This window comes from Bufo gargarizans, chromosome 2, assembly GCF_014858855.1.
Source record: "Bufo gargarizans isolate SCDJY-AF-19 chromosome 2, ASM1485885v1, whole genome shotgun sequence".
Classification (NCBI taxonomy): Eukaryota; Metazoa; Chordata; class Amphibia; order Anura; family Bufonidae; genus Bufo; species Bufo gargarizans.
This window is the reverse complement of record NC_058081.1, coordinates 135,836,701-135,850,586: the sequence shown is the minus strand read 5'-3', so window position 1 is coordinate 135,850,586 and position 13,886 is coordinate 135,836,701. Positions and strand designations below refer to the sequence as shown.

Genomic DNA, 13,886 nt, shown 5'->3' with positions numbered 1-13,886 from the left:
GTGGGACGATATTTCTAAATTAGTAGGTGTGCTTGGGCTCAAAATTAAGGCGGGATGGGCACTGCAGGGGGGGCGTTACTGGGCTCAAGAGATGAAGAATAACGCCCCTCTGGGCACCTTGGAGGTTAATTTGCAGATCACAAAAAGCGCCTTTTTATCGAAATGAAACCATGAAGAGAAGAAAGAAGACCATTGCAGGAAATGAGGTAGTTTATTGCACACGGCAATGGTGACAGCTGAATATCCTCAAACTAGGTGACAGATTCCCTTTTAGGTCTTCACCTACAAAAAGATATTGGTGAGACAAAGTGGATTCAAAGACAGGAATTAAAATGGTACAAAGTGAGAATCCTAAAACGATATCAGAATTAGGGCTGCAACGATTAATCGATGTAATCGATTATATTCGATAACTGGATTCGTTGTCGACGAATCCAGTTATCGAATAATCGCCGATTCGTTGCTATTCGGGCGGGCGGGCGGTCGCTGCATCTTTATTTTACCTTTTTACAATGACGCTCCCGCTCCTGTAACAGCCAGGCAGAGCGGACGGCGGCGTAACGTCACTCACTCACGTGACACGCCTGCTCCGCCTCCTTCATTCATGAAGTGGGCGGAGCAGGCGCGTCACGTGATTGAGTGACGTTACGCCGCCGTCTGCTCTGCCTGGCTGTTACAGGAACGGGAGCGTCATTGTAAAAAGGTAAAATAAAGATGCAAGCATCGGGGCCGGGGCTGTTAGGGGGAAGGGGGAGGGGGGATCTGTCTATGGCACTGCTATGGGAAGGGGGGTCTGTGTATAGCACTGCTATGGGGAGGGGGGAGGATCTGTCTATGGCACTGCTATGGGGAGGGGGGTCTGTGTATAGCACTGCTATAGGGAGGAGGGGGGGGGGGTCTGTGTATGGCACTGCTATGGGAAGGGGGATCTGTGCACTGTTATGAGGAAAGGGATCTGTGCACTGTTATGCCCATAACAGTGCACATATCCCCCTCTCCATAACTACGCCGTCCACAGATCCCCCATAATAGTGTCGTCCACAGATCCCCCCATAATAGTGTTGTCCACAGATCCCCCATAAGTGTCGTCCATAGATCCCCCATAAGTGTCGTCCACAGATCCCCCATAAGTGTCGTCCACAGATCCCCCATAAGTGTCGTCCACAGATCCCCCATAATAGTGTCGTCCACAGATCCCCCATAATAGTGTCGTCCACAGATCCCCCATAATAGTGTCGTCCACAGATCCCCCATAATAGTGTCGTCCACAGATCCCCCATAATAGTGTCGTCCACAGATCCCCCATAATAGTGTCGTCCACAGATCCCCCATAATAGTGTCGTCCACAATTTGTTTTAATATGGCCTTTGAACATAATTTTTCAAGTAAGATCATATAAACCTCTCTGTTTTGTAATTTTGTCATTTTTCCCGATTAATCGATTAATCGTAGAAATTAATCGGCAACTAATCGATTATTCAAATAATCGTTAGCTGCAGCCCTAATCAGAATGACTTATAACCTTGGGGATAGAGGGGGATGGTGAATGTGATGGAAACCTTTTTTAAGGGAATTGTTCAGCAGGAAATATCCTGATGTGAGGACTCAGTTTAATAGCTGCTTCATGCTGAATGTAAGGATGTAATCATTTAAAGCCATCAGCACAAATTTACATGGGAAACACTTATTTCTGATAACTGCCTTGTGTAAATGTGCTGCAGATCACCTAACATATGAGCAAACACTCATGATCAGGTCAGATAGGCTGCACTTAAAATCATTGTCAGCAGCATAACAGATATGCTGCCGACAACCACTGAAAACTGAATGGGGACAAATGATTGTAGTATCGATTGTTCATCCCCGATCAGAGTGGATGAGATAATGAACAAAAGGACAGTGATTGAGTATGAATGGTAGCACTACCACCACCAAAGGCTCACCAGTAGCCGATGCATAGTGCTCTTATTAACGTCTCCAACATTGTTGGTGACCATAATTTCTGCTCAGCTTGAATCGACTTTCATAAGTGAACAGCACTGAGACCCACTGATGTATAAGGTTTTGAATGGTCTGATGTGACACTTGGGTGCATCTCACCTCCCTTAAATGTGTCTGGAGTTGTGTGGCATTCATAATCTGGTTCTGCAGGGCATTGTTCACAAAAAACAAAGTGGTCATCAATGTGGGATGTGGCCAAAGGATGTCCACTTCTATGCCTTTCTGTGACACTTCCTGTCTCTCTGTATCTCTGTTGCAACCTGCTGATGACACTCTAAGACACTCTAAGCTCAGTGGCCACTTCAGTCTGAGAACATCCTGCTTCAAGCATTGCAATGGCGGGGTACTGTTGATCAATTGTTAGGTGCCATCTTAGTCTCATGATATCAAAATGAACAGCATGATGAGGAGGACTGTTTAAATAGCAATTCTAATTGAACCAGGAAATTTATTGGGCGATTCTTGGATCAAACACCTGTTGTGAATTTTTCCATTAAGCTCCTTGCTAGAGAATAGCTAGTTGTGCAAAAAGCACTAAAACATTGAACAGTTGGACATATGCATTCAAAAGTTTAGAGAAGGTCACATTAAGTTCACCAGTAAAGATTTGAGTGCATTTTAGGTTCATCTTGAAATTTCACCCACAAGCCAAATATTCCTAACTTTTTTTTGTTGAGTAGTGTATATAGAAGCCTTGATGTGATTGAAATACTCATTCATGTGCTTTTTTTTATATTTTTTACTGCAAAATGGGTCTTCAGATTGATTATTAATGATTTTTCTAATCCATTTTGTGATCAGTCAATTAGATGCCCGGAAGTCCGCAGTAGCTGGTTTCCTGCTCTTGCTTAAGAACTTTAAAGTCCTGGGGAGCTTGTCCTCTTCTCAGTGTAGCCAAGCCATTGGCGCGAGCCAGGTAAGTTTCTATCTATTATTTCTCTTTTCTTTATGTGTAGGTTGGCATAAGTGTATATTCTGATCTATGCGTGGCAGGTGCTGGTGGATGTCCATACTCGATACAATTCAGCTGCAAATGAAGCTTTTTGCTTGGAAATACTAGGATGTCTGAGAAGATGCTTGAGTCAGCAGGAAGACATTCGACGTATTCTTTATGAGGTACTTTTATTATCTGACACTATGTAGAATTTTTTTTTTTTTTTTTTTTTTTTTTTTTTTAACAAGACCAAAATTTAGATCACATTTTCTTGCCTTTTTTTTAGGGGTTTTATGATGTTATTCGACGGAACTCACAACTAGCCAGACCCATCATGCACACACTTGTGGCTCAGGTATGATGATATGGGGGAAGAAAGTGTTAACATTCTGTATGAGCGGGGTAATGGAGACCTTTATGTTGAAATATTTAGTGTGGGCAGATAATTAGGTACAGAAGTATCCTGTACCTTGTATGCCATAATATAGTCATTCTGCTGCCAGTTTTCTGAGGGGTAGTTAGAAGAAACAACGTATTTACTCACATGATTTGACTTTGCTTTAGTTAAAGAAGTACTATGAACCAGAACCTGACTTGTTGCCACCTTTGAAGCTGGAGAAATGTATCACTGCCCAGAAGGAACAGATAATACTGCAGGAGCCATTGGTAAGTGACTGTTTCTAAGGCAGAGACACTCTAGTGAAAGCAGTGATCTAGCAGGGTATTCCTAAAGTGGTATTCCTGTTAGCAGCATTTATCACCTGTCAGAAATCTTAGATCGGTGAGGCTTGACTGTTTCTATCAGTGCAAAAGACTTTGAATGGAGCATCAGGATGCATGCTTGACTTCCACTCCATTTAAACTCCTCCCAGCCATGATCTTGCTGCTGGGAGGAATTTCCCTTTTTTCTCCCCAGTGTCGGTTCTGCGTGGCTGGATCCCCACCGGGCTTGCACTTAGTCATCAATGTTTCTTACCCGAATACCCCTCTAATAGAGGCAGAATATATTATTTTTAGATTTTATTTAGTCCAGTTAGAAGTGTGGGGTAGTCCTGACCTAATTACTCTAGGCCTGATACTTTGCTTTAACTGTATATAAAATTACTAGTAATTTTATTACTAGCAATAATTGCTGTACCGAACAGTAGATCTTTCAGCCACAGATGTTGCTGTTCCTGCTGCTGCTTCCCAGCTTCTTAGTGTTGTTGGTTCTGTACCCACCTCTACTGCTGTTGCTGCTGGTGGTTCTTCCATCTGAAGGTGACAGGCCTAAGTGGGGGAGTCTGATGATGCCACGTTTTTTAAAGTCACAGATAATTCATGAACCCAGTTTATAGAACGTTAAGGATGGACGAACTTGCAATCTACTGGTCACCACTCAAGAGTCGGGCAGTAGATTATGTTGGACTATTTGGCCATCCCTGGGATAATCTAATTGTGCTAGTTACATGCCTACTCTTTGCTTTTACTGTGTTGTAACTGTGTATTTAAAGGTACTTTAATAACAAATGGATCTTTATCGATATTCTGGGGTTTAGGCACACTTGCTGAGCAGTATTCACTATTGCCTTAACTGGTATAAACAAAGGAGCAGTTTACTACAGGAAGGAGAAGCAGATGATGATGAGGAAAATATGGCGTGTCAGCAAGAAATTGATGAGATACTGGGATCCATAACCAGGAGAATGACCAAATGCGATCTGGAGGAGTTCGAACTGGTAAGTTTTATTATGAAATGGGAAAAATACTTGGAATTCGTTAACTTTACTTTTACTTTACTTACTTTTAATTCCTTAAGGAGGACCTGTCACCACTCCAGACAAAACAGTTTTAATAGCTACATGCATTCTCCATGTAATAACAATTTTGGAGCATTTCTTTATTATTTCTACTAGAAGTTATGACTGAATTGCTATCAGCCTTCAGTAAGGGTACAGAGGGGAGTTAACCAGTTGGGGGGGGTGTCCCTGCACAGTCTCACTCTATCCCATCAGTGCTGCCATTTTCAGACTGTGCAGGTACACCCCCCCCCCCCCCCAACTGGTTACCGACTCTCTGTACCCTTACTGAAGTCTAACAGCAATTTATTCATAACTTCTAGTAGAAATAATACAGGAATGACACAAGATAGAGCCATAAGAATAGATGTTCCGGAATTGTTATTACATGGGGAATGCATTTAGCTATTAAAACAGGCATGTCTATAGAGGTGAAAAGTCCTTTTTAACTTAAAGGGAACCTGTCAGCCCCATTATACTTTTCTTACTGCGGGCAGCATAATGTAGGGACATACCCTTCTGACTTAGATCGCTGTCTAGAGTACTGACCTGCTAAATCCCACGGTGCGCCTCCTGTGAAGCAAACTGCCAGCCTACCCCACCTCAGTAATTGGCAGTTTTGTTTCCTGTCGTGCATAGAAGAGAAGATGTCAGAGAGATGTGTCCAATGGCGCACAATGCCCTCGCCCATCTCTGGTTCTCTCTTGCTGCACTGGTGCGCTCCATGGGCTTTAGCAGGTCAGTATTCTAAAACTACTAAATCCCATCACAGGAGTGACAGAGCCCTGAAGTCAGCGAGTTTTGTTAAGGGCCTCAGTGAGGGCAGCCTTCTATAAGGGAGGGACTGGGCTTTTTATTTTCTACTATTCATTCCACTACCATTCCCATTCACTCCTGCCTTAATTCTCAAGTCTTCTTGGCTGGCCACTATGTCTCAGAACTTTTTTTAGTAAGTCCCCTTCTACAAGTTAAATCATGTTAACCACGCGGTCTTCCTTCCCAACTAGGACAAGTCAGCTGACTTCTCTTTGTCATCTGGAGTTGGGATGAAAAATTATAACTACGCCGTTCTGGTTATGGGAGTTTGTGAGGTGCTAATAGAGTACAACTTTTCCACCGCAGACTTCAGGTAAGATGTAGATCTGTTGTCAACAAAACTTTGATGTGCCATATTTTCCCTGTTTAGGGAACCTCTTCCTCTGAAACATGGTGATTAATGTTGAGTGAAGCAAAGCATTTAAAGTGGAATTTGGTCCGAAGTTTAGGAAAACTTTGATTCGCAATGAATCATAATTTCCTTGCACTTCGTCAGTTTTTATTAAAATGACGGCTGCACGTGTTACAAAGTGAAAGTAAGAACCCTGTGAACGCGTATAATTCTATGCAGCCAGAAAATCATTTAATAGAAGAATATTGGAGAGGGAGAGTGCAGGGAGACTTTTTCTGCATCAGTTTTATTTATTCCTACATTTAATTATTCCTACATCAGCTGTAAATGTAATTCAATATCAATAAGATGGAAGCATTTATTATCCCACTGCCAGCGTGCCAACCAATACCATCCAGTCTGCACACCTTACGGGGGCCAGGTGTTAATGATGACCATCCTCATCTTTTGCTGGTTTTACTTCTTCCAAATCATCCTTCAAAGTCTCCATGTCCTAGAAAAGTCAGCAAGATACAGATAGAGGAGGAGCTGGATGTTCCTGATTACATATTCTCATCGTTATTAGATGATGTGAAAAAGGAGGAAAAGCAGATGGCAGAAGAAGGGCTCCCACCTGTAGGGCAGGAGAGGGCTGGGGTTGGAGAAGTGGGTTTGCCAGAGCTGATTAATATTCTGTTTACTGTCAAATAATCTGCAGGAGATTGCAAGCCACAACAGCAATAATTTGTATATTGTGCCCCCACCTAACCAGCCAAGCCCCATACCAGCAACAGCCCCTGTTTAAGGTGCATGAAAGGTACCGCATGGCCAATAACAATGAAAAAAGACTATACTGTGCGGGCTAATTGGCAGCTGCTGTTCTTCACCGTAACATGACCGCTCTGTGTGGCCTCGGTATACATGATTTATAGCGATTCATGACAAATTAAGGCTACTTTCACACTAGCGTTCGGGGGTCCGCTTGCGAGTTCCGTTTGAAGGCTCTCACAAGCGGCCCCAAACACATCCGTACTGCCCCAATGCACTCTGAGTGGATGTGGATCCGCTCAGAATGCATCAATCTGGCACTGTTTGTCCTCCGCTCAGCAGGCGGACATCGTTCGGATGTCCGCCTGGCTGTGCGGAGGCAAACGGATCCGTCCAGACTTACAATGTAAGTCAATGGGGACAGATCCGTTTGAAGTTGACACAATATGGCTCAATTTTCAAACGGATCCGTCCCCCATTGACTTTCAATGTAACGTCTGGACGGATCCGTCTGAGCAACTTTTCACACTTAGAATTTTTTTCTAAACTATAATGCAAACGGATCCCATCCTCTGCATTATATGAGTGGATCCGTCTGTGCAGACACCAGACGGATCCGCTCTGAACGCAAGTATGAAAGTAGCCTAATTCTTAACTAATCATATTTTTGGGCTAACTTGTTGCCAAATTAAATTTTTGAAAACTTTTCTTATCTCTAGTGGCGGTCTTTCAGCAAAAAAAATATCTGAAAGCCTGGAACAGAGAGATAAAGTATATTGGGTTGTGACGGCTCACCTCGTTGTTATATATGGGGCGGGTAGATTGGTTGTGCACACCTCATATGAAAGTAGATTGGTTGTGCACACCTCATATGAAAGTGTATATATATGTATATACATACACACACAGAGGCTTCCTTGTGTATAGTATTCAATGTTAATTATACATATAAAACAATCTATTCAAATACTGTGTATGATCGCTGATATTCAAGATATTTTTCAATGGAGGTCTTGATATATGGTGATCGTAGTGGAATATGGGCTTTGGTGTGATACAGTCCCTGGGATAGTAATCTCTAATAAAACAAATATTGTGCCAGCAAACTAATAATAAATTATTTATATATAGATATAAGTGAGTAAATAGGTGAATTGATCTGTTGCAGTAACGCCACAATATAATAAGTGCAAGGATATGTGAACCTGCAAAGGAAGATAGTTAAAAGGCCATCCACAGTGGGACCTCCTGAATTTGGTGTGTAGGAAAAAATATAAAAATTATTACAAGTGCAAAAATCTAACCGCAATGGGGTGAAAACCACAATAAGCAAAACACGTTGCATTATAATTCAGCGGGTCAGCGATATGTATCGTAAGGGACAATTGTGTTTTGTCCAACAGTATTGGAAATAATATTTCTTCCAGCGATATTATGACCACAATATTTGGGAACCACAATAATACATAAAAAATATAAATATCTTATAATATATTATCAGGTTGCTTATACCAGGATCTAAATCCGGAGACAACCAACTGTGAGTAACAGATATAATACTCAGCTATTTTAAGTGAACAAATACAGGGAGTGCAGAATTATTAGGCAAGTTGTATTTTTGAGGATTCATTTTATTATTGAACAGCAACCATGTTCTCAATAAACCCAAAAAACTCATTAATATCAAAGCTGAATATTTTTGGAAGTAGTTTTTAGTTTGTTTTTAGTTTTAGCTATTTTAGGGGGATATCTGTGTGTGCAGGTGACTATTACTGTGCATAATTATTAGGCAACTTAACAAAAAACAAATATATACCCATTTCAATTATTTATTTTTACCAGTGAAACCAATATAACATCTCAACATTCACAAATATACATTTCTGACATTCAAAAACAAAACAAAAACAAATCAGTGACCAATATAGCCACCTTTCTTTGCAAGGACACTCAAAAGCTTGCCATCCATGGATTCTGTCAGTGTTTTGATCTGTTCACCATCAACATTGTGTGCAGCAGCAACCACAGCCTCCCAGACACTGTTCAGAGAGGTGTACTGTTTTCCCTCCTTGTAAATCTCACATTTGATGATGGACCACAGGTTCTCAATGGGGTTCAGATCAGGTGAACAAGGAGGCCATGTCATTAGATTTTCTTCTTTTATACCCTTTCTTGCCAGCCACGCTGTGGAGTACTTGGACGCGTGTGATGGAGCATTGTCCTGCATGAAAATCATGTTTTTCTTGAAGGATGCAGACTTCTTCCTGTACCACTGCTTGAAGAAGGTGTCTTCCAGAAACTGGCAGTAGGACTGGGAGTTGAGCTTGACTCCATCCTCAACCCGAAAAGGTCCCACAAGCTCATCTTTGATGATACCAGCCCAAACCAGTACTCCACCTCTACCTTGCTGGCGTCTGAGTCGGACTGGAGCTCTCTGCCCTTTACCAATCCAGCCACGGGCCCATCCATCTGGCCCATCAAGACTCACTCTCATTTCATCAGTCTATAAAACCTTAGAAAAATCAGTCTTGAGATATTTCTTGGCCCAGTCTTGACGTTTCAGCTTGTGTGTCTTGTTCAGTGGTGGTCGTCTTTCAGCCTTTCTTACCTTGGCCATGTCTCTGAGTATTGCACACCTTGTGCTTTTGGGCACTCCAGTGATGTTGCAGCTCTGAAATATGGCCAAACTGGTGGCAAGTGGCATCTTGGCAGCTGCACGCTTGACTTTTCTCAGTTCATGGGCAGTTATTTTGCGCCTTGGTTTTTCCACACGCTTCTTGCGACCCTGTTGAATATTTTGAATAAAACGCTTGCTTGTTCGATGATCACGCTTCAGAAGCTTTGCAATTTTAAGAGTGTTAGATCCCTCTGCAAGATATCTCACTATTTTTGACTTTTCTGAGCCTGTCAAGTCCTTCTTTTGACCCATTTTGCCAAAGGAAAGGAAGTTGCCTAATAATTATGCACACCTGATATAGGGTGTTGATGTCATTAGACCACACCCCTTCTCATTACAGAGATGCACATCACCTAATATGCTTAATTGGTAGTAGGCTTTCGAGCCTATACAGCTTGGAGTAAGACAGCATGCATAAAGAGGATGATGTGGTCAAAATACTCATTTGCCTAATAATTCTGCACTCCCTGTATAGGCAGTAAGTTGGTCGGCAGACTGAAATCACAAAACTGCATGACGGAACCTGTATTTATATTACATTACAACTGGAGAGATCTGACATTGATACATTGTACTTCTATTTGGAGAAATGATATATAGTAATATACTTGGGAGTATTCAACCTCAAGAGACATTGAGACTGTATCAAAGTTGAATAAATCTGCTGGGTAAAACATAATCCCTATATACCACAGTGCGGTTCTAATATCGCTATCCTGCAGGAGAAACTACAACTTTTATACTCTGCTGTTATAATATTGCTGGATGGAATACAATTTTGATTATTGCTGGACAAAATACGATTGTTCATTATAGTGCAGTGCGACTATACGTGGTTTTATATATTTTTATACTATACATTTATATATTCTCCTATATTTTTTATGTATTATTGTGGTTCCCAAATATTGTGGTCATAATATCGCTGGAAGAAATATTATTTCCAATTCTGTTGGACAAAACACAATTGTCCCTTACAATACAGCGGGACTATTACTGACCCGCTGAATTATAATGCAACGTGTTTTGCTTATTGTGGTTTTCACCCCATTGCGGTTAGATTTTTGCACTTGTAATAATTTTTATATTTTTTCCTACACACCAAATTCAGGAGGTCCCACTGCGGATGGCCTTTTAACTATCTTCCTTTGCAGGTTCACATATCCTTGCACTTATTATATTGTGGCGTTACTGCAACAGATCAATTCACCTATTTACTCACTTATATCTATTTATAAATAATGTATTATTAGTTTGCTGGCACAATATTTGTTTTATTAGAGATTACTATCCCAGGGACTGTATCACACCAAAGCCCATATTCCACTACGATCACCATATATCAAGACCTCCATTGAAAAATATCTTGAATATCAGCGATCATACACAGTATTTGAATAGATTGTTTTATATGTATAATAAACATTGGAACAGGGAGATGTCTACCGAGCAGCTTTTGTAGGTCTGTACACCAGGCATTGCTAGCTAGGCAGGCTTCAGCTTGTATGCGTATAGGGACCTGTCAATCAATCTGAGACAGATAAGGAGAGCTGGAAGGAAGCCAATTTTCTCAGTACCTTGTTTTAAAACTGTTTTCTTTGAAACACTGCAGCATTTCAGAGTGAAACATAGTTATTTGTAATGCAGGAGGCTGTCAATATTTCATGGTGTCCATGAATAATATTCCTATTATTACTTACTCATTTTATTGGTTGGGGTCTCTGCATTCAGATGCCCACTGGTCAAAACTTTTGATATGTCTCTATATGTTGCTATGCTTTGTTACTGTTGAGTCTGGATTCCTAAAAAAAATGATCTTTGTTGCATCTGAACCTACGAGTGCTGTCGCTTATTTTGGACTTGTGGATATACACTCACCTAAAGAATTATTAGGAACACCTGTTCTATTTCTCATTAATACGATTATCTAGTCAACCAATCACATGGCAGTTGCTTCAATGCATGTAAAGTTGTGGTCCTGGTCAAGACAATCTCCTGAACTCCAAACTGAATGTCAGAATGGGAAAGAAAGGTGGGCTACAACAGCAGAAGACCCCACCGGTTACCACTCATCTCCATTACAAATAGGAAAGAGGCTACAATTTGCACAAGCTCACCAAAATTGGACTGTTGAAGACTGGAAAAATGTTGCCTGGTCTGATGAGTCTCGATTTCTGTTCAGACATTCAAATGGTAGAGTCCGAATTTGGCGTAAACAGAATGAGAACATGTATCCATCATGCCTTGTTACCACTGTGCAGGCTGGTGGTGGTGGTGTAATGGTGTGGGGGATGTTTTCTGGGCACACTTTAGGCCCCTTAGTGCCAATTGGCCATCGTTTAAATGCCATGGGCTACCTGAGCATTGTTTCTGACCATGTCCATCCCTTCATGACCACCATGTACCCATCCTCTGATGGCTACTTCCAGCAGGATAATGCACCATGTCACAAAGCTCGAATCATTTCAAATTGGTTTCTTGAACATGACAATGAGTTCACTGTACTAAAATGGCCCCCACAGTCACCAGATCTCAACCCAATAGAACATCTTTGGGATGTGGTGGAACAGGAGCTCTGTGCCCTGGATGTGCATCCCTCAAATCTCCATCAACTGAAAGATGCTATCCTATCAATATGGGCCAACATTTCTAAAGAATACTATCAGCACCTTGTTGAATCAATGCCACATAGAATTAAGGCAGTTCTGAAGGCAAAAGGGGGTCCAACACCGTATTAGTATGGTGTTCCTAATAATTCTTTAGGTGAGTGTATGTTTGGGGGATCCGTGACAGTGGACACCAAGGGAATCTGGTTTTCTCAGAATACAATATTGATGACCTTTCCTCAGGAAGGGCCACAGCACTCGGATTATTGCTCCAGCCTCCTTACAACATACAGTCAGTCCATTAATATTGGGACATCGACACAATTCTAACATTTTTGGCTCTATACACTACCACAATGGATTTGAAATGAAACAAACAAGATGTGCTTTAACTGCAGACTGTCGGCTTTAATTTGAAGGTATTTACATCCAAATCAGGTGAACGGTGTAGGAATTACAACAGTTTGCATATGTGCCTCCCACTTGTTAAGGAACCAAAAGTAATAGGACAATTGCCTTCTCAGCTGTTCCATGGCCAGGTGTGTGTGTTATTCCCTCATTATCCCAATTACAATGAGCAGATAAAAGGTCCAGAGTTCATTTCAAGTGTGCTATTTGCATTTGGAGTCTGTTGCTGTCAACTCTCAAGATGAGATCCAAAGAGCGGTCACTATCAGTGAAGCAAGCCATCATTAGGCTGAAAAAACAAAACAAACCCATCACAGAGATAGCAAAAACATTAGGCGTGGCCAAAACAACTGTTTGAAACATTTTTAAAAAGCAGGAACGCACCGGTGAGCTCAGCAACACCAAAAGACCTGGAAGACCACAGAAAACAACTGTGGTGGATGACAGAATAATTATTTCCCTGGTGAAGAAAACACCCTTCACAACAGTTGGTCAGATTAAGAACACTCTCCAGGAGGTAGGTGTATGTGTGTCAAAGCCAACAATCAAGAGAAGACTTCACCAGAGTGAATACAGAGGGTTCACCACAAGATGTAAACCATTGGTGAGCCTCAAAAACGGGAAGGCCAGATTAGAGTTTGCCAAATGACATCTAAAAAAGCCTTCAGAGTTCTGGAACAACATCCTATGGACAGATAAGACCAAGATCAACTTGTACCAGAGTGATGGAAGGAGAAGAGTATGGAGAAGGAAAGGAACTGCTCATGATCCTAAGCATACCACCTCATCAGTGAAGCATGGTGGTGGTAGTGTCATGGTGTGGGCATGTATGGCTGCCAATGGAACTGGTTCTCTTGTACTTATTGATGATGTGACTGCTGAAAAAATCAGCAGGATGAATTCTGAAGTGTTTCGGCCAATATTGTCTGCTCATATTCAGCCAAATGCTTCAGAACTCATTGGACGGCGCTTCACAGTGCAGATGGACAATGACCCAAAGCATACTGCAAAAGCAACCAAAGAGTTTTTTAAGGGAAAGAAGTGAAATGTTATGCAATGGCCAAGTCAATCGCCTGACCTGAATCCGATTGAGCATGCATTTCACTTGCTGAAGACAAAACTGAAGGGAAAATGCCCCAAGATCAAGCAGGAGCTGAAGACAGTTTCAGTAGAGGCCTGGCAGAGCATCACCAGGGATGAAACCCAGCGTCTGGTGATGTCTATGCGTTCCAGACTTCAGTCTGTAATTGACTGCAAAGGATTTGCAACCAAGTATTAAAAAGTGAAAGTTTGATTTCTGATTATTATTCTGCCCCATTACTTTTGGTCCCTTAACAAGTGGGAGGCACATATGCAAACTGTTGTAATTCCTACACCGTTCACCTGATGTGGATGTAAATACCCTCAAATTAAAGCTGGCAGTCTGCAGTTAAAGTACATCTTGTTTGTTTCATTTCAAATCGATTGTGGTGGTGTATAGAGCCAAAAATGTTATAATTGTGTCGATGTCCCAATATTTATGGACCTGACTGTACCAAGCACTGTGCAGTACATTGTATAGTGGCTG

General features: G+C 41.6%; 1 protein-coding gene across 3 annotated transcripts in view; it reads left to right on the top strand.

The window, feature by feature from the left end:
• The window catches only part of FANCI (FA complementation group I), a 114,473-nt gene that overhangs the window by 53,479 nt on the left and 47,108 nt on the right, over positions 1-13,886 (top strand). For all 3 annotated transcript variants that reach the window (XM_044279478.1, XM_044279477.1, XM_044279479.1), the window contains 6 exons: positions 2,803-2,917; positions 2,995-3,117; positions 3,222-3,290; positions 3,500-3,601; positions 4,474-4,653; positions 5,721-5,842. In XM_044279478.1, the coding sequence (XP_044135413.1) occupies positions 2,803-2,917; positions 2,995-3,117; positions 3,222-3,290; positions 3,500-3,601; positions 4,474-4,653; positions 5,721-5,842 (711 nt within the window). The remainder of the gene's footprint in view (positions 1-2,802; positions 2,918-2,994; positions 3,118-3,221; positions 3,291-3,499; positions 3,602-4,473; positions 4,654-5,720; positions 5,843-13,886) is intronic.